General features: G+C 36.1%; 1 protein-coding gene across 9 annotated transcripts in view; it reads left to right on the top strand.

The window, feature by feature from the left end:
• Window positions 1-10,042: 10,042 nt before the first annotated feature.
• The window catches only part of LOC131166095 (uncharacterized), a 46,845-nt gene continuing 37,054 nt past the window's right edge, over window positions 10,043-19,833 (top strand). For 2 of the 9 annotated variants that reach the window (XM_058124374.1, XM_058124441.1), the window contains exons 1-4: window positions 10,058-10,174; window positions 10,929-11,077; window positions 11,620-12,748; window positions 12,868-13,615. In XM_058124374.1, coding sequence (XP_057980357.1) covers window positions 11,622-12,748; window positions 12,868-13,615 — 1,875 coding nt within the window. In that variant the 5' untranslated portion in view covers window positions 10,058-10,174; window positions 10,929-11,077; window positions 11,620-11,621. Of the gene's footprint in view, window positions 10,175-10,800; window positions 11,078-11,619; window positions 12,749-12,867; window positions 13,616-19,833 lie in introns of those variants that run through there. The other 7 variants (XM_058124416.1, XM_058124393.1, XM_058124409.1 and 4 more) reach the window with 7 other exon arrangements.

The following is a 19,833-nucleotide window of genomic DNA, read 5'->3' as shown; positions in this document are numbered from 1 at the left end:
TTACTCTAGGGATTGTGACGAATAATATAGTGAAATTTGAATTTCAGGGTTTTAGGGATTTTTAGAACGCCTGGGACGTAGGCCGGGGTATTAGCGGGTTTTTTTAGGAATCAGGTAAGGGGGTTAAGTTAAGTCAGTAATTTTATGAAACTTGAATCAAATTAATTGTTATGTTTATATAAATTTATTTATTTATTTATTCATTCATTTGGGAATTTGAAGGTTATTTTGAAAACTAACCGTTCGAAATAGATTTTACAAGCTTAGGATATATGGTATGATATTTTTTATGAATAAAATGAACGGTGGAAAGCTTGTTTATTTATATGGATGTGTTAGAATATGGAAAATTGTGTGGCAGATGATTTAATTTGCATGAATTATTGTATATCTGGATTTGGTATTCTGAAATACTAGAATTATTGTGAAAAATACTAGAAATGCTTGTGAAAATACTGGAATTGTTTATGAAATGCGGGGGTTTGAACTAACGGCCAGTGGCCTGGTATTGTTTGATTGGCCAAGGGTCAGGATTATTATTTGACGGGCGAGGACCGAATTTAATTAATGGCTATATACCGGATTGTATTTTTGGTCAGGGGCTGAGAATAATAAGAAATATATGTGAAATGATGTTTTAAATGGTATTTTCTATTATCTAAATTGCATGATATGCTTTAGGAACCCTGAGGACCAGTGTATTGTGAGCACGGTACCGTTGCTAAAAATTTGTTATATAGCCGTGTGCGCCCACACCTGTGCTGAGAGGTGTAGGGTGGCCTTGTCCAATTTGCCTACGTGAGGAGAATGCACCCTTGGGTTATGGCAATCGGACCAACAGTTGGAGCTGCGTGTAACCGCAAAGTATGTTAGTGGAGAGTATGGATGACTACTGTTTGGGTGGATCCCCCAGGACATTAGTCCAGCTTTCGGGCCGCACAACCCGTGCCATGGGGATGTAAATGACGTGTTTGTCATATGGAGTGTCTTATATGCATATCTATTAATTTATGTGAATACGGTTAATTAATAAGATAACTTTGAGGGCTTACTGAGAAAGGTGAGTGCCCTGGTAGCAGCAATGGTGTTAGAGCAGAGGAAGCTACTTGTATGGGTGGGTAATCTTCCCTATCCTCTGCTAATTATGTGTGTGAGTGTAAAATAAGAATGTTTTCATAAATGTGTTTATCTGCTTAGTGAACTGGTTATTTTTTGTACACTAAACGCATGCTGGCCACACATTGACATTAACTTAGTCTTTCCCTTACTAAGCTGTGTCTCACCCCTATTTTACAAACTATCTTTTCAGGAAATCCTAAAGATCAGGTCAAGCGGGCTAGAGGTGTAAATTTATGTAGGTAGTGTGTAGATAGAGATTTTATTTTTGTTTAGTTTTATGGGATATAATTATGTGAGAATGGATATATTTGTGTATAAAAATAGTTAGAACTCTGGTAATGTAATTTGGGGATTTTATATTTTATTTCTGCTGCGTATGTGTGTTTTATATTTGATGAATAAGGTATCAGGTACACCGACGTCACTAAAGTAGCACTCCAGGCCCACATGGTGGGTCGGTGCGACGCCCCGATTTTTGTATAATTTTTTTTCAATAATAAATAAATAACCACACGTCATCCACAACATTCACAAATCAGCTATGTCAACAATCCTACTATCATTCATACGACCCGCATTGGGTACCGGGTAAAAAGTCATTTTATTTATAAAACCTAATAGCGGAAGACAGTGTATTTATATCATTCAGAATACAATATCCAGAGTATCTACATACACACATATACATCATTATCACAAACTCAAAAACTACTCAATACTTGGGGAATTACACCTCCCCTAGTCCAGAAACTCACCCTGTGTATCAGAGTCTCAGCTTCCAATGGTCACGGAGGTCTATCACCTGGTCTATCCCTGTTCCCTAAAAAATTTAGATAATTTGGGCGAGACACACCTCAGTAAGAAGGAATAAATTATTTACAGTGTGTGGCCATATGAGTACAATTATAATACACCTTACTTTTCAAATCATCATTTAACTTAAGAAAATACATTGATAATATATTCTCATAGTCATATAAATATACAACACAAGCTTTTATAAGCTTTAAAATAATTTCTTAAATTCAATAATTTCAACACATAATTATCCGCGAACTTCCTGAGAATAGGGAAGATTACCCTCCCATACAGGTAACTTCCCTCTGCCCTAACACATTATGCAGTCAGGTATGACCACATCTGATACTTATTATGGCACTCACCTTACTCAGTAAGCCCTCAGGCAGAGAGTTTCACTTCGCCTCAATTATTTATGTCATTAACTCACACAGTTCATTTCTCATATTTAATATTCTTTATTTCTCAATTTCTATTATTTATTTCATTTCTCATGTTAGCCAATTTTATCATTATTTTACTTTTTCGTTTCCATTTTACTTTCTGGCTCATAAGTATTCTCGGTATCAAATACCAACATGGCATCTGTAACTCATGGCCACCCTGAGGATCTTTCTATCCACGTCATGCTTTCCCCCATGGTCAAGGTTGTGCGCCCCGAAGGCTGGATCTAACCGCGGTTGGCCGACCCGGTTAGATCAAAGTATCATATCACATATCGCGTCTGTAGTACGACTGGCCGACCTATAACCCTAATCCGAACTCAGGGGGCCCAACAACCCTACAAAATGGCTCAGTCGACTGTCACGCCACACACTCAAAGAGTCCGTGTAGTTACACTAACACCACTAGCAACAATACCGTGCTCAATATCATAACCATTTGTCAGGGTTCACTACCGCATAGCTGCAATCATTATGCGTTATTGGAATTTCATCAATCATATTTCAATATATCACAATTCACTTCAACATAAATATTCTCATCATTTTCTGTGCACATTTCATCATCTCGTAATAATATATATCATATTTCACGTATTTTCACATTTTCCTAAAATACTCATACTAGTAATTTGTATGAACTCATTTCTCATGTAAATAATTTCTACTCACATATAAATATCACATTTCATTATTTTTCACTAATCACATTAATCATTCTTATTTCAATATTTTCTCAGAAAATACCCATCGTTATATTTCACATTTTTCAACACATGTCATGTGCCACACAATTTTCATCTAATATTCATAACATATTATTTTCATACTCCAAAATATCACAATTTAAAATCACTCAAATGTTGCATAATTTAGCTGATATTTATATCGTAATAATTTCTAGACAAAATACCATAAGCACATTTTCACATATTAATTTAAACAGTAATTCTAAAAATACTGTTATAATTTATTCCCCTTACCTGACTTACTAAGAGACTTGTTAACACCTAGATTCTATACCTTTGGCGCCCGAAACTCAAATCCTGCAATTTGCATTTTTCCCAGATTAATTAACCTATTTCCTGTGACGCCCCGAAACCCGCAAAGTGAGGCCCGGGTGCCATGTGTTCCAATCACCTATATCGGATACCATAATTAACATGCACGTAGCGGAACATAAATAAATAACCTCAAATAAATCCCAGAGTTCTATATAACAACCCAAAAACGAATACTACAACGTCCATATATCTGTATCCACAACTAGTATTTAAAACATAGCCTAGTACAAATATATTTTTTTATATATATATATATATATCAGTATCTCACAATATCCCAAAAAGAAACCACCAAAAACACAATCCCAATCTAGGTCTTCAAACCCGATCTCCAGAAGAACCTAAAAAGTTGTTAATCCACTAGGGTGAGACACTTCTCGGTAAGGGTGGAATAAATTATAACAGTGTGTGACAAATGAGTTTTAATATTTACATATCAAAATAAACTGTTTCTTACGTAATATCAATAACAACTGAAAAAATGTACCATTAATAACATTCCCGACATCTAATGTCATACACACATCCAATATGCACAAGTATATAATTTTTTATGCAGGCGAAAGTCCCCAAGGATAGGGAAGATTACTTGCCCATACAAGTAGCTTTCCTCTGCTCTGATACTAAAAACTACCTACTACGGCACTCACCTTACTTAGTAAGCCCTCGAGTGAAGTATTACCTCGCCGCCAGTACACACATCTTTATTATTTTAAAGGTAAAGGTTTCTAAGGATCGAGATGTCTACCCTCCCATACAAGTAGCATCCTTTTGCACTGATACCAAGAAATTACCTAGTAGAGCACTCGCCTTTCTCAGCAAGCCCCCGGTGGTATGTTTACCTCGCCGCATGCACACACATGCATTCAAAATATGCTATACCATTATTTTTATGCTATAATTAAATTCACATGCGCACAACACATCCACACAGGAATTATGCATCTCATACTTCATCTTCCAAAGTCCTTAGTACGTGGCCAACATAGAGCAACTGCGTACATGTCAGTACGTGGCCCACACAGACACCTACGTACTTTTTATCTACACGTGGCCCACACAGCCACCACTACCCACATAGGAATAATAACATGGCCCACACAGGCATCATTATCCACACAGGATATAATGTGGCCCACACAGGCACCACTACCCACACAGAGTACATAACATGACCCACACAGGCGCCATTATCCACACAGGATATAACGTGACCCACACAGGCACCACTCCAGCTTCCACAACACGTGGCCCACACAGACACCACTATTCACCAGTATCCAATCCCCATGACCTACCCGTCATACATTAGTAGAACAAACTCCTCGACCTGCCAATGTCCTATCAATAGAACAAACTCCTCGACCTGCCAATGTCCTACCCCATATAAATGACAATATGATAAACTCCTCGACCTGCCAATGTCATATCATGATTTACATCTAGGCAATATAACAACCTCCTTATGTCAACGTTATATTGAGATGCATACGAATAACCAAACCAGTTAGTTCACACAGACGCATCAATGCATCTGCACATAGGAATCCAACAGATCAATTCATTTCCTACACAGTATCCCAACAGATCAATACATTTCCACACAGGAGTCAAACATAACAATTCATTCATCATGTCATAATTATTTCAAACACCCCCACATGCAGACTCAAATACCACAGTAATTTATATTCAATTTATTAGGAAAAATTGCTCTCATGTCATACGAATTTAATATCATATGCAATTATCTCAAATATAAACCTTAAACAAAATCATCATTTTCTAGTACTAAGACGGTTATAAAAATCATATAGATAAATAATAAATTTCATATGCTCGTAAATAACCGGTTCACCTTAATAAAATACTGATATAATTTTATTCCCCCTTACCTGATTTCCTGAACCACGTCTGCAGGGTTCCCAAAATTATACCCGCAGTGCTCACCCGAGTCCTGATTCAATCAAATCAACCCTAATAAAATATTATTTTAACCTTTCCTAATTTATAATAATTAAATAACAATTAATTTCTAAATAACCCATTTATCCTAGTTTTGGGGCTATTCCTACAATGATCCCACGAGAAATCTGCTCCGCTAGACTTGTAGAGAATCATCCCTAGATTCTCGTGGTAGTGTCCGATCGTCAATTTGGCTTAAAATTTAAGAAAAATTGAGGTAAGAATGAGAATTTGTCTTACCCCAAGAGATAAGCCAACGTTACTCTTACGACAAATCCACTTTGGTAGATATGTTGGTGGCGTAGAATGGAATCTAGTGGTATTTTCGGATTTTCCTTTCCTGCTTTGTTCAAAACTTAACCACTAAGTTTCTTCTCTTCTATTTTTTTTTTCTTTCCTTTATCCTTACCTTTCCTTTTATATATACTTATATATATATATATATATATATATATATATATATATATACTTATATGTATTTAAATATACATATATATATATACACAAAATCCTCAAATTTATTAATTTAATTAATTTTCTTAATAATAATAATAATAATTTTTTTAATTAATTTTTTTGGTCGTTACATTTCCCAAAAATAATAGTCATCTAACATTCTCTATGCTCCATATATCTCAAATTAACATTTAAACTAATATTTGACACCCCACTTAATTTTCTGAATTTTGCCTGCGGGTCCCAAAATTACACCCGCGGCGCTCACTCGGGACCTAAATTTCATAAATCCTACTTCAACTCCAGATGCTCAACATTTTCGCATTTTTAAATTAATCATAGTTAATTAAAAATAAGCCCCTTAATAACCCCCGTATTCCAAATTTGGGGTTTTGCCCATGATGACCCCACGAGAATTCCGTTCTGCTAGACTTGTAGAGAATCATCCCTAGATTCTCGTGGTGGTGTTCGTTCATTGATTGGACTTATAATTTGCAAAAAATTAAAGAAAAAAAGGAAATTGGCTTACCCTATGAGATACGTCTACGCCGCGTCACTTCTACCATCGATTCGCTCCGGTAGAAATGACTGCAGCGGAGAATGGAGTCTAGTGGTATCTTCTAATTTTCGATCGGGCGAAAATTCGCCATGAAATCTAGGAGAGAGGGAGAGAGGAGAGAGAGAGTGTCTGCAAGCAGCAGAAAAGAAAAAGAAAAGAAGAAGAAAAGATGAAGAAGAAGAAGAAGAAGAAGAAAAGGGGGGGGGGTGCGGATCTCTCTCTCTCTCTCTCAAAGTATTCCTGAAGCTTCCAACTTCAATAATAATAATAATAATATATTTTATTAATATTAAAAATAATATATTTTATTAATAAGAATAAAAATAAAATATAATTATTTTTTGTTCTTTTTTTTTTAAATCCGATTAATTAATTAATTTTTTTTTATAATCACTCTACTAATCTTCTATAACCCTTTTTGGGGGGTTATTACAGTCGGGGTCGTTATAGGATTTGAGTTTTGGGCGCCAGGGGTGTAGGATCTGGGTTTTAATGAGACTCTCAGTAAGTCAAGCAAGAGGAATAAATTATAGCAGTTTTGTTGAGAATTCCTGATCGGAAATTTATGTGAAAATGAATTATAGTATTTTACCTGAAATTATTATGATATAAATATCACATGAGAAATTGTGTGGCTTATGATATATGCTGACAATTATACCTGATGATGAGTATTTTCTGGGAAAATGATAAAATGAGAACTATCGATGTGTTTATTGGAAACGATGAAAATGATATTTACGTGTATAGAAATGATTTTTTTTATGAAAATGGGGAAGTATGAATACTGATTTGAGTATGTTGAGAAGTATTGAAAAACGTGAAATAAGTTATATGCTAGCATGAGAATGAAATGAATATGAAGTGAGATATATGTGTATTATTATGAAATGAATTTTGAAATGTGAACTCTAAGATATGTATATTAGAAAATGAATATGTGAATGAGAATATTGTAATGTAAATTCTACAATATGAATACTGAATTGTGAGGATTGAAATATGAATATTAAAATATGAACATTGAAATGAGTATATTGAAATGCGATTTTGGCAAAATGTACGCTGAATTTAGAATAAGAAAATGAGAATATTGTAACGTGAATAATATAATATGGGAATTGAAATACAATGATTGAGATGAGAATACTGATGATAAATGCTGGGAAATGTGAACATTGAAAAGTGCGAAAACTGCAATGGGATCATTGATATGTGATTGATGAAATGTCAGTACCGCATAATGATTGCGAGTATGCGATAATGATAACTCTGATGGATGGATGTGGAAACCCTAATAATGGGTTGTGATATTGAGCACCATACGATTGCTAATGGTGTTAGTGCAACCACACGGACTCGTGGAGCGTGTGACATGATAGTCGACTAAGCTACTTAGTAGAGTTGTTGTGCCCCATGAGTCCGGATTAGGGTTATAGGTCGGCTAATTGTACTATAGACGTGAGATGATATGATATTTTGATCTAACCAGGTCGGCCAACCGCGGTTAGATCTAGCTTTCGGGCCGCACAACCCTGACCATTGGGGGAAGCATGGCATGGAAAGAAAGATCCTTAGGGTAGCCATGAGTTGCAGATGCAATGTTGGTACTAAATACTAAAGATACTCTTGAGCTTAATAATGAAATAGGATTGGTAAGTAAAAGAATGATAAAAATGAGCTAGAATAAGAAATGAATGAAATAATGGAAAATGAGAAATAGAGAATGATAAAATAAATAAATGAATCCGTGTGAGTTAATAATATAAATAATTGAGGTGAAGTGAAACTCTTCGTTTGAGGGCTTACAGAGTAAGGTGAAAGCCCTAATAGGTATCAGATGTGGCCATACCTGACTGCATAACGTGTTAAGGTAGAGGGAAGTTACCTGTGTGGGCCCTATTTTCAGGAACTTCGTGGGTAAATAAATGTTGAAAATGAATGAACTTGAGAAATGGTTTTAAATCATATAAAAGCTTGTGTTGTATATCTATATGATTATGAGAATATGTATATCAGTGTGTTTTCTCATATGAAATGATGATTTGAAAAGTAAAGTGTGTTATAACTGAACTCATATTAATACACACTGTAAATAATTTATTCATTATTGCTGAAATGTGTCTCACCAAAATTATCTAAATTTTTTAAAGAACAGACAAATCGAGTGATAGAGCTCCGTGATAGTAGGGAGCTGGAACCCTAATATACATGGTGACTTTTTGACTAGGGAGGTGTGATTCCCTAGGGTTGTATTGTTTTTGGGTATGAGATATAGTAATGTGTATATACGTATGTTGATACTCTGGGTATTGTATTATGGATGATATAAATATACTGTCTTCCGCTAATAGGTTGTATAATGAAATGACTATTTACCCGGTACCCAATGCAGGTCGGGTCATATGGGTGGTAAAAGGGTTGTTCACGTGACCGATTTATGTATATTGTTGATGACGTGTGAATATTTATTATTATTTATTGGAAAAAAATGGTATGAAAAATCAGGGTGTCACATGTTCATCATATTCAATCAAGAGATAATCTAGCAGATTTGTTCGCCAAAACTTTGCCTACTACAACATTCAAGAAATTAGTTCATCTTATCGGAGTGAGGCATCTTAAAGATCTAATCAGAAATAATTAATATATGGGTGACATCAAAGGGGGAGTGTTATGAAATATAGGTGGATGTCCCCCATGTTCCTATGAACTTGCCCCATATATATACACTAATTCATATCCATATGAAACTGCCCTATATGTCTGCACTAATTCATATCCTTATGAACCCAACCCTTCATCTTCCACCCCTTGCTCTATAAAAGGGCACCCTCTCCCTCTCATTTGTGATATACATATAACATGCTTATATATACATATTGCATGTTTGAAATGAGGAGTATATAATAAGGATAAGAGAAGTGGAGAGATAAAGTGAAGAAAAGTGATATATTGTACAAGGCCGGTTCCAAATCATGTTGTAATTCCTCATGAAACAGTGAAATTTTTGATCTCTTTCGCCTGTGGAGTAGACATAGTCGAACCACGTAAATTTCTATCTCGTCTTCATTTATTTTTCTGCTCATCTCTATTTATTTTATTATTAATTTTTACATCATTTTATAACAAATATTAATTTATGTGTGTAGTATTATTAGTTTAATAATGTTTTTTAAATAATTATCATCAATTCTTAATTAATAATTCACTATTATACACATAAATTATTTAAACTTACAAGTTTGCCAATATATATGATCAATAACCACTTATGACTTCTCAAGTATAAGTATTATGTTTCAAAAATTGTTTATTTTTTTCTTACAATAATTATTTATTTGATGAAATCAAACAAAAACTTTTGGACAAATATTTATATTAAATAATACACTAAATATTATTTTTTTTTATGAAGGAAAAGTAATTAGAAAATAAAAAAGTATGAAAAATTAAATTATTCCTTTTATAAAATTATATTAAAATTTATTTAAATTTAAATTTGAAAATTGAAACTTTTATAAACGCACAACTTTAGTAATTTTTAAATAAAAGTTAGATCGATGGTATTGAATTGAATGAATTAATTGTGTTTGTTTGTTTAACATAAGTTCTAGATTGCTAATAGGTAAAAAAAAAAAAAAACCTATTGTAACAAAAATCAAACCTAAGACACTCTCCTCTCCTCTCCTCTCCGCGCGCAGCTCCTCTTCTCCACGGCGCCTCGCCTCTCTTCTCAACGCACGGCCTCCGTGCACAACCCCTTTAAGGTGAGCTTCTTCTTCTTCTTCTTCAAGCCGCTCTGTGTGTACATTCCCACATCCACGCATAACCCTATGCGATAAGCTGGATCTTCTTCCTCTTATTCTTCTTCTTGTTCTTCTTCTTCTTCCTTGTTTTCTCCCCTATTCTCTTCTTTTTCTCTCTCCAACTACTGAAAATTCCCAATCCCCACTTTCCCCCCAAGACCCAGCATTACTAAAATTCTAGTTCCGCCCCTGGCTGTCTCCGTGCTGCCTCAGGTACAGCACACAGCCATGTAATGAATGACCCAAACATAAAAGACCGGCGTCCATTGTTCCAACTCTTAACGCTGAGACATCACTATTCTTTGTTCTGGATTCGGAACCTTAACTACTCAAGCACTAGAATCAATTTTACGCGGGAATGAATTTCAAATGGTTCCACCTAGCTTGTGGCAAAATCCAATCTTTGGAAACCAAGTGCTAGCCCATCTCAGTTTTTTGATAATAACAGTAGCATAAAAAAGTATATTTGTTATGCTAAAAGTACTAAAAAAAACTTTTCTCCAAAACTTTTCTCATGTTCAATTCAACCAACAACATAATTAGCCTTGTTTATTACAATATTTTGAGTAATACAAATAATTCAACAGTTTCTCCAGAAGAAGAAATTCTATGAATACAAGGTTTTGCTGCAGTGAAGAAGAGTATGCACCAAGATTCAACTATATATCTGTTCTTAATTTTTGCCTATTAATCATAATATTGTGCCCCTTCCTAGTTCCACGTGGGCCGTGAGTCGCTGATCTCTCTCTCTGTCTCTCTCTTACGCACGATTGCACGTTTCGCCGCTTCCAGCCATTCACGAGCCTCCAGTCGCAGCCACCACCGCCGCCTGTTACAGCCACCATCGCTGGCTCTCCTGCACAGGTATGACTCTACCTCTCAGTTCTTTTATTTTCTATTTCTTCTACCTCCATTTTCAATTTTTGGCTTGCAATTCTTTCACGCTGTAACACAACCTTACGCTAGGCCGAACCCCCAGTGGGATCGACTCCGTCAGATTTGATCCTCAAGCTAGGCTTTCCATGGTTTTCCTAATTGATTTTGAGAATTTAATTTTCAATTATTTGAAAAATGAAATACCATTTTGATCTAATCACCTGTCTGCTATGATATTGTTAGTATAAGCTGCTTAATTAAGATGGAATTTGTAAAAAAATTACAATTGTATTCTGTTTTTAATAATTAATTTCAAATTATTTCTGTTAAATTCAGTTAACCATATTACTCGAAAAGGTAATTCGGTCACGTTCGGTTCGGTGATCCCCCTGCGTTCGGTCGGTTTGGTTAACAGAATTAATTAACTGAAAAATAATGAACCGAATTTGACTGAATTGACCATTTGCTCACCCCTAGTGATAACTAGATATAATGAAAATTTGGTAACTTTTTTTTTTGCTTGATTGAAGGTATGATGGATGTTGATGAAAGTGGGGTTGAGGAAGAACATATTCCAAAATTTGTAGTCAAAGCGTCTAATGAAGCTAAACTAAGGGAGCTATTGCACAACATTACTTCTACTGAAATTAAGTTATGCTCTTATGCATCAAAGGAGTTCATCAAGCTGCTTAAAGGCGATTCTGGACATGAGTTACTACATCAATATATACAGAATTCCTCTAAGTGCTCCGAGCTTTTAGAAGCTTGGAGGATTAGAAGGGGAAATCTTGGAATGTCATATATTCTATCACTAATTTCTGCAATTTTGAGTCATCCGGATGGAAAATATAAACCTGACGATGTGGGGAGAATTTCTATAACCAGGGTTCTTGATAAGCTTGCTCGTTCAATTGTTGAAGAAAAAATGGAAGATGTTTATAAAGAAATGAGTAGTAAAGAAGCAAAGCGCCAGACTGCTGCTCTTCTTCTAATAGCTTCTATTGTTAGGCGAAGTTCAGGTTTGGCTTTGGAGGTTGCAAAGAGCTTCAATTTCAAACTCACTATATTTCCCAAGCTTGCGGAGTATAAAATGAAGCAAATTGAGAAAAAAGTAAAGCACTCCACAAGAAAACCCTTCATTAGTTTTGCAATGTCATTTTTGGAGATGGGGAAGCCGGGATTGTTGAGATGGGTCCTACAGCAGAAGGAGATGTATTCTGGTGTCCTCCGTGGGCTTGGGAATGATGATGAGGAGACTATTTTATATGTCCTGTCTACACTGCGGGATAGGGTTCTCATTGAAGAGTCATTGGTGCCTCCTTCTCTTAGGAGTGTCCTCTTCGGGAGTGTTACTTTGGAAAAACTAGTTAGCATTTCTGGGAGGGAGAATGGAGGACCTGCTGCAGAAATGGCACATAGTGTTCTGATTATGGTTTGTACTGATCCATCAAATGGATTGATGCCAGATCTGAATAAACATCCAAATCCATTGAGGGGTAATCCGAAGCGAATCCTGGGTCTAATGAGGAAGCTTAAAGCAACAGAGGTTGGTTATCACCGAGACCTGCTTCTGGCTATTGTTCGAGGGAGGCCTTCTTTTGGTTCATCATACATGGATGAGTTTCCTTACAACCTTGAAGATTTTGCCTCTTCTACTTGGTTAGTTTTTTGCTTAGCACTTCTACCAACTACATTATTTTTATAATTTCCTTTTTTATTTATTTTTAATGTTTTCTCATCCTGTGAACTTGCACTGTAAATTTGCAACATGACTGAAGTACTTGCAGGTTTGCTGCTGTTTCTTTGGCAGCAAACTTGATTTCCACAGTGGCCTTTAGCTGTCCTGTTGGTTTCCTTGATTTCCAATCTCAAGATCCACCTTCCTTTAATAGTCCAAATGTGCAGTATATTATGAAATGCATATGTCCTCGTCCATTCAGGAGATCAGTGGTCAATAAGGGGTTACTTCATGCTGATTCTCTTGTGAAACATGGAACTTTGAGGCTTCTTTTGGAGTCGCTGAAGTTGTTGAACTCCTTCATGGATGCTATAAACAACCATTCTTATTCCAACAATCAAATAATGTATAGATGGGTGTCTCTCAAGCAAGAAATTCAGAATGAAGTCCAAACATCACTTCCAGATTCTCAAGTTCTATTGACATTGTTATCTTCTCTGAGTAGTCGCCACAAGAGTTCGGACTTATGCTTGAAGAGAGCAGCTGATTTGGATAGCGCCCTTGAACACAATATGAATGGTATGAAGAAACAAAGAACTGCTGCTGTAAATGAGGATGTGGATATTCTTATAAGTGGGATAAGTTCTGCCCCTGACATTTTGCTATCTCAGGAAAGTGAAAAAGGTTTATGTGCATGCACTGCAGAAAAGTTAGACAGTATAAAAGATCAGATAGAGGTTATTGCTGAAATATGGGGTTTACACGCATCCTCCATGCCTGTCACTGCATTAAAGGATGCAGAGATATATTTTCACTCAAAGTTGCTTGATGCTCTCAAAATTTTTTACGTAAGTACCAGTTTCTTATATTCTATTTGCGTGAATTATTGGTAAAATAATGAACTCAAGTGAAGGAGAAAATTGTTCTTTGGATGGTAAGTTTCTATAGTTGTCATTGTCAACTGCTTCTAAATATATTTAACCCCTGGTGCTTTGGGGGGGGGGGGGGGGTGAGAGTAGTTGTCCTTGTCAGCTGCTTCTAAAATATTACACCCCTAATTCATTGTTTTTTTGGTGGGGGGGGGGGAATGTGAGCCTATTTTGGCATATATATATATATATATAATATTATGAAGTTTTTGGCTAAATAACACTAGGTACCAAGATGGAACAATAATGAGTTTCAGAGTTTCTGAGCAACTAAAATATGAAAATTTATTAGTAATCTGTGAGAAAAACCGGAACTAGAGTCTTTGAGAGAGGTTTCATTGCCAAGTTATAGAAAACCCTAAAATCCCAATCATTAACCTCCCTTGAGAGATTTTAATCCTAGCCTTTCATTTATTTAAAAGGTCACATGCCAAGGGAGGGAGGGAGATGTGTGCCTACTATGGCATATATATATATATTATTAAGTTTCTGGCTAAAGAACACTAGGTATTGAGATGGAACGGTAATGAGTTTCTAGGGTTTGTGAGCACAAAAGACAACTAAAATATGAAAATTTATTAGTAACTGTGAGAAAAACTGGAACTAGAGTCTTTGAGAGAGGTTTTATTGCCAAGTTACAGAAAACCCTAAATCCCAATCATTAGTCTCCCTCTTGAGATTTTAATCCTAGCCCTTCATTTATTTAAAGGGTCAAATGCAGTCATGTGACTACTTAAAAACTAGGACTAGATAACCCAAATAATAGATAAAAGATATAAAAATGTCCTGAGATAAACAAATTGCTAAGCTTGAGTGAAAAGCTTGTAGTTGCAGTGACATGAACAGTAAATGCTGACCCTTTTGTCTTTGTTTTTGACCTTGATGCTCCTGCATCAAATGGTTTCTTTTGGAAGAAATTTTTTTTTCCTCAAGCTTTGGTTGCCTGGTACTACCTTTTAGTGTGTACAAAGTTTTGCTGTCACCTTCCAGAATCTCCATATAGGATACTGTACGTTCCCATCTCTAGAGTATCCGGATTGCTTGTTATAAATAATAGGCCAAAACTTCGGCTATCCCTGCTGCTGGTTTGTTCCTCTTCAACTGAAATTTCTTCCCCTCCCAGCAGTTGCACAATTCAGGATCTCTCACTTGATACCACTAGAAGCAGCATCGGGCAACAAAAGTTGCTATCCTGCAGCTGAATGTAGAGTTCTAGTGGTGAAACAACAGAAAACAGGCTAACTAACAAAGGGATGGAAAAGGGGAGTTTCCAGGGTTTGTGATTGTTAAAATTTGATTAAAATGAATGACCTCACCTGAAGATAGGTCTCTCTCTCTATTTAGAATACAAATTAAATACATTCTAATGACTATAGTACCCTTACTAACTTTCACTAATTAACATATTAACACACTTAATAATAATAATACTAAAAGACATAAATAACCTCTAACACTCCCCCTCAAGCTGGAGCATAAATGTCATATGCTCCTAGCTTGTTACAAATAAATTTAACACGAGCCCCTCCCAATGCTTTGGTAAACAAATCAGCAAGTTGCATATTAGACTTCACATAAGCGGTAGTAATGAGCTTCTACACAAGTTTCTCTCGAACAAAGTGGCAATCAACTTGAATGTGCTTTTTATGCTCATGAAAGATCGGGTTGGAGCCAATATGAAGAGCAACTTGATTGTCACACATCAATTTCATAGGCTGATAATGAGAAATACCCAATTCTTCCAACATGTTCTTCAACCAGACAAGTTCACGAGTAGTGTGAGTCATAGATCTATATTTTGATTTAGCGCTTGACCTGGCCACCACAAATTGTTTCTTACTCTTCCAAGAAACCAAATTACCACCAACCAAGATATAGTACCCGATTGTGGATCTCTGATCGGAAGGCGACCCAACCCAATCTACATCTGTATATCCATGGATATAAGTGTGACCCTGTCACGATATAAAAGATGTCTCTCTAGTGCACCTTTGAGATATCTCAAGATGCGAATTACTACGTCCCAATGACTTGTCCTCGGAGAATCTAGAAATTGATTTACAATGTTTGTTGCAAAAGATATATCTAGCCGAGTGATTGTTAGATAATTTAACTTTCCAACAAGTCTCTGGTATTGTCCTGGATTAGGTAGCAAATGACCTTATCTGGCACTAGCTTGCTGTTAGGATCCAGGGGTGTATCAACCGGTTTAGATCCCAGCAATCCAGTTTCGTCCAACAGATCCATAACATACATCCTTTGTAACAGAACAGTTCCCATGCGAGATCTAGATACTTCAATATCTAAGAAGTATTTGGTTTGAAACTTAGTTTATAGAAAAAAGTTTGAGACTCTAAATACCTTTATTATCATCACCTGTAATAACAATATCATCCACATAAGCAACAAGAAGGATCCTACGCGATGAAGTATGATGATAAAACATGAAATGGTCCACTGCACACCATCAAAGACCAAGCTCAAGTACTACAACGCTGAAACAAACAAGCAATGCTCTGGGAGACTATTTTAAACCATATAGAGCCTTCTTGAGCCGACACACTAAGCCTAACTCCCTCGAGCAACAAACCTAGGTGGTTGCTCCGTATAAACCTCCCCCTCCAGGTTACCATGCAAGAGGGCATTCTTCACATCAAACTGATGTAGAGGCCAGTGACAAGTAGTAGCCAAGGAGATGAATAGACGTACTGATGTAAGTTTGGAAATTGGAGAAAAAGTATGAGAATAATCCATACCATACACTTGAGTATATCCCTTAGTAACAAGATGGGTCTTTAGACGAGCCATAGAACTGTCAGGGTTGACTTTCATAGTGTAAACCCAACGATAACCAGCCACAGACTTGTCGTGAGGAAGAGGTACCAAGTCCTAAGTGCCATTGTCATGTAAAGTATTCATCTCTTCAACCATAGCATTCCTCCACCAAGAATGGGCTAAGGCTTTCAAAACATATTTAGGAAGGATAGTGGATGAGAGTAGGTGGGTGATAAGGAGTCATAACATAGTTGTGTGCGTTTACCTTTCTGAACAGAAGTAGGAAGATCAACATCATGGGGAGTATGATCATCAAGCGAGGAAACCAAAGGTGTAGTAGTAGAAGCACTCTCTTCCTTGGAGTCATCGTCGTGAATACACCTACAAATTAGGATGATCAAGACGATGAGAAGGACTCGAATTACATGAAGACTCATATGGTTGGTTGGGCAAGGACAACAAAGTAGAATTTCGAAGATTAGGCGAAGAAAGAGACTCATTGGGCTCAGAAGTACTCAGGGCTGGGTGTAGTAAGGTGTAAACTCAATAAAAAATATATCGACAGAAAGAAAATAGTGATGTAGCACAAGACTATAACAATGATATCCCTTTTGGGTACATGAGTAGCCTAGAAAGACACATTTTATAGCACAAGGATCCAACTTATCCATCCCAGGAGTTAGTTGATGAACAAAGGACGCGCATTGAAATATACGAGGGAGAGAGAATAAAGGTGAATTTGGAAAGTGAATGGTGTAGGGAATTTTACCACTAAGAACCAAGGTCTTAAATTTTGATTTTGACTTAAACTTCGAAGCTCCATAAGTATGAAAATTTAGACGGAAATTTTAATTTCGATGTCAATTTCAATTTTGATTTGAAAAAATAACAGAAATCAATAGTAAAGCATGTAATTCTTTTGAAACCTTAGAAATGGTTAATTGACGTAATGATGTAAATTCTAGGACTAATATATTACAAGTTGAATACATGTATGTTGTGTATGAGGTGGAAAAGTTGTAATATAGTATGTGTATCAAACGTATTTGTAAGATAATATGCATTAAACATATTCAATTAATACAAATGAAATTCATAAATCATTTAAATATGATTTATTGTACAAATACTGATAATTTAGACATGAATGGTTAGATAAAATGTTGATGTAAGTTTAGTTTTTCATATAATTTCCAAGCACTTGTAATATTATTTTTCTTCGATAAAAAAAAATAAAATAAATTAAGAGAAAAATTTCACTTCGCTCTTAAATCTGTCATTTGAATTCCGAGGAAATTACATTGCATAGTTAAAATTTCAACAAGTTTTGCTAAAATTATAAGATTTCGATAAATTTCAGATGATTTGTTGAGATTTCAATGGAAATTATGCAAGACGAAAATTGACTACCATTTTGATTTCAAGGGTGACAAAAATCGGAAATTTCGATGAAATTTTGACAATTCATGCTAAGAACAGAGTATGGTATCCTATTGATCAGATAACAAGTAGTAAGTACAACATCACTCCAACACAATTTAGGTACATGCATTTTATAAAGTAAGGTGTGAGTGATTTCAAGAATATGTCTATTTTTACTCTTTGTAATCTCATTTTGTTGAGGAGTGTGAGCACATGATGATTAATGGACAATACCAAATTGAGTCATATAAGTAGTGAATTGTGCACTGAAATACTCTTTAGCATTATCATTCAAAGTATTTGAACTAGCAAACCAAATTGAGTCTTTATTTCAGAACAAAAGGCACCAAATACATGAATAACTCGAAACAATCTTTTATTAAATATAACCAAGTCATTCTTGAATAATCATCCACAAAGGTTACAAAGTACCAGAAACCCAACTTGGACACTACTCTACTAGGACCCTAAACATCAGAATGAACTAACATAAATGGGCTTGCATCCCGTTTACTGACTCGGGAAGCGAAAGGGACACGATGGTGCTTTCCCAACTGACAAGATTCACAATCAATACTAGACACATAACTCAAACTAGGAATAATACATTTTAACTTTTCCAATGAAGGATGACAAGGTGACAATGAATTTGGAAAGGTGTGGCAGTAGTAGTGTAGGCGGTAGAAGGAGATAGAGGTTCAGAGTGATAGAGTCCACCAGCTTCATGCCCTCTGCTAATCGTATTCCTTGTCTTCGAATCCTGAATAACCACAACATTAGGAAAGAATGTCACTGAACAATTCATGTATTTAGTAATCTTGCTAAATGACATAAGGTTGAAAGGAAATTTGGGAATATACAAAACCAAAGGAAGAGAAATAGAAGAAATGGGATTTATTGTCCCATTTCCCTTGACTATAGTGGTGGATCCATCAGCAAGAGTAACACAAGGTAAATTTGTAGGATATTGAAGAGTGGAGAAGAAGCTAGGTATACTTGTGATATGATTAGTGGAAGTGGAGTCTATGACCCAAGGGCTAGGACGAGAAGTACTAAATGACAGACATACTGTGGGATGACCAATTTGGGCAAGAGATGCAATGGGAAGAGAAACTTGTTGTGATGCTTGATACTATTGGAACTTGGATTACTCTTCCTTTGACATGGATATAGTATGTTGCCCCAGACTTGTCCCCAAAGGTGAGGAGTTGGTGATAGCTGCATTGGCTGCTCCCAAAGGTGTGAAATCAGTGGTGGCTGCATTGACAACACTTGAATGTCTGCCGTGGAGATCCCAACACTGCTCAATAGTATGATTACTTCGTCCACAATGAGTGCACTTGTGAGGAGTAGTTTACCTTCGTCTGTCTCTACCACCACGACCACTCGACCCGCCTTGATAACTTTTGCAGTTGTTTGATAGAGAACTAGAATAACCCTGTACAGAAAAGGCTCTTCTCTTAGAGCCAGATGCAAGAGCAGGATAATGCGTGCTAAAGGAAGCACAAAGGGTACATGAATAAACATCGGAAAATGATGGCTGCTCTGCACTGCAAGTATTTGTAACCTGACTGCCTCAAACTCGGGTCTCAAGACCGTTAGAACATGAAGGACTGTCATCTGCTCTCTATGTTTTTGCATCTCACGAACGTTGGCGGTTATAGGTTGCACGACATTAAGCTCCTCATGAAGACGCTTCATCTCTCCAAAATAATCTGCAATACTCCTATCTCCTTCTTGTAATTGAAAGTACTCCTGGGATAAATCATACATACGTGTAATGTTACTAGAATATAGAAGCTTTACATAATCCCAAATCTCCTTGCACGTATCTAGATGCAAACACATCCATGCAATCTGTGGCTCTATCGAATTCCATAAGAGGGAAACAAATAAGGCATCTTCTTGAAGCCACACTTCTTTTCTATTCTTATCAGAAG

This window comes from Malania oleifera, chromosome 1 (assembly GCF_029873635.1).
Source record: "Malania oleifera isolate guangnan ecotype guangnan chromosome 1, ASM2987363v1, whole genome shotgun sequence".
NCBI lineage: Eukaryota > Viridiplantae > Streptophyta > Magnoliopsida > Santalales > Ximeniaceae > Malania > Malania oleifera.
This window is presented reverse-complemented; position numbering and strand designations above follow the sequence as displayed.